This window comes from Rutidosis leptorrhynchoides, chromosome 5 (assembly GCF_046630445.1).
Source record: "Rutidosis leptorrhynchoides isolate AG116_Rl617_1_P2 chromosome 5, CSIRO_AGI_Rlap_v1, whole genome shotgun sequence".
Classification (NCBI taxonomy): domain Eukaryota; kingdom Viridiplantae; phylum Streptophyta; class Magnoliopsida; order Asterales; family Asteraceae; genus Rutidosis; species Rutidosis leptorrhynchoides.
Window position 1 is genome coordinate 167392982 of NC_092337.1, and position 2010 is coordinate 167394991.

Consider the following 2010-nt stretch of genomic DNA (forward strand, 5'->3'; position numbering starts at 1 on the left):
GGATAAGTGTGAAATCTCAAATGGTTGCAATGCATCGTTTATTACACTTGTTCCAAAAACCTCGGATCCCTTAGGCTTGAATGATTTCCGACCAATTAGCTTGATAGGAAGTTACTATAAAATTCTTGTAAAAGTTTTATCTAACGTATAGGAAAGGTAATTCCAAATCTTATTGGTATCGAGCAAAATACGTTCATAAAGGGAAGATTCATTCTCGATGGTGCACTTATAATTAATGAGGCTATTGACTACCTCACTAAAAGTAGAAAGAAAAGTGTCGTGTTCAAAGTAGATTTCGAAAAGGCTTTTGATAGCCTTAGTTGAGAGTTCTTGCTAGAAGTAATGAAGCGAATGGGGTTCGGCGAACAATGGAGAAATGGATCTACGCTTGTTTAAAATCAAGCACCATCTCCGTTCTCATAAATGGTTCCCCAACAAGTGAGTTCTCCATCAAAAGAGGAGTACGCCAAGGCGACCCTTTGTCTCCGTTCTTATTCATCATCGCGACAGAAGGTTTAAACCTCATAACCAAAAAGGCAACTAGTGAGTCTTTGTTCAAAGGTGTCTCAATCGGGAGGAATAATGTAATGGTCTCAAATCTTCAATACCCCGATGATACTATTTTTCTTGGAGACTGGTGTAGACAAAATGTTTACAATCTTGTGAAGTTACTTACTTGTTTCGAGAAAGTGTCGGGGTTGAGAATAAATTATCATAAGAGTGTGATTTTCGGGTTAGGAGTTCCGGCAAATGAAATTGAACTTATGGCAAATCGGGTCGGGTGTAAAAGTGGTGAATTCCCTTGTACGTATCTTGGAATACCTATTGGGCGGAATATGAATTGCGTCGAGAATTGGAACCCCGTGGTTGATAAATTCAATGCTAAACTTGGGAATTGGAAAGCTAAAACGGTCTCCGTTGGTGGAAGGTTAACACTAGTTAAATCGGTCTTAAGTAGTTTACCGCTATACTATTTCTCCCTCTTTCGTGCTCCTTTGAGTGTAATTAAAAATCTCGAGAGTATTTGTAGAAATTTCTTTTAGGGCGGGTCGGGTGGGAGTAACAAATTTATTTAGATCAAATGGATGGACTCTCTTACCTTATGGTAAGGGCGGTTTAAATATTGGATCTCTTCGTGCCAAAAACCATGCGCTCTTAGGGAAGTGGATTTGGCGTTTTAAAATGGAACAAAATTCACTTTGGGTCAAAATTATAAAAAGTGTTCATGGTTATAACGGGCTACTCTCTCCCTTGGGCCTTAACAAGTCTAAAGGGAAAAGTGGCGTGTGGACTAATATTGTTCCTGCAGGATTTGACATCAAGTCTACAGGCATAAGTTTCGGAAACTCCTTCTTCAAGCAGATAGGTAACGGAGCAGATTCTTCATTCTGGGAAGACCCCTGGCTTGGTGATCAACCTTTAAAAGTCAGATTTGGTCGTCTTTTTTGCCTAGAGGTGGAGCAACAAGCTGTGGTTGGTGAGAGGGTTTCGTGGGAAAACGGCAGGTGGCATGCAAATTGGAAATGGGTTCGTGATCCTTTTGGTCATGCAAGCGGTGAACTACAAAATCTTATTTCACTACTAAACTCATACGAAAAGCGGAATCTTGAAAAAGATGCATGGCAATGGAGATTGGCTTCAAACGGTATTTTCACTACTAAAAAACTTTCGAGAATTATTGATGATCATACGATTATTGATGGTAGGCTGAGGCAAGAAACAATTCGAAATCCCCTTGTTCCTTTGAAAGTTGAAATCTTCATGTGAAGGGTATTAAATAAGCGGATCCCGGTACCTACCGAACTCGATAAACGAGATATTGACCTTGACTCCGTTAGATGCCCTTTATGTGATGAGGACATTGAATCGATTGAACACTCTATGATATTTTGTTGTTGGTCGATGGATGTTTGGGAAAGAGTTTACAAGTGGTGGAACTTGAGCATGGTTTCAAATTTAAGTGTGAATGAGGCTTTTCGGGGCAAACATAATCGGTCTCTAACTCTAATG

General features: G+C 39.8%; 1 protein-coding gene across 1 annotated transcript; it reads left to right on the plus strand.

Moving 5' to 3' along the window:
• The first annotated feature begins 368 nt into the window (after positions 1-368).
• LOC139849150 (uncharacterized) lies at positions 369-1767 on the plus strand. The gene is made up of 2 exons (XM_071838820.1): positions 369-928; positions 1044-1767. The coding sequence occupies exons 1-2, from the start codon at positions 369-371 to the stop codon at positions 1765-1767; spliced, it is 1284 nt and encodes a 427-aa protein (XP_071694921.1).
• The last annotated feature ends 243 nt before the right edge of the window (positions 1768-2010 follow it).

What these genes read in the sequence shown, in the direction of transcription:
- LOC139849150 (XM_071838820.1), top strand. Translation starts at nt 369, where the DNA reads ATGGAGAAATGGATCTACGCTTGTTTAAAATCAAGCACCATCTCCGTT. An exon ending in ACGGTCTCCGTTGGTGGAAG is followed by an intron (nt 929 to 1,043) that starts GTTAACACTAGT and finishes AATTTCTTTTAG; the next exon opens with GGCGGGTCGGGTGGGAGTAA.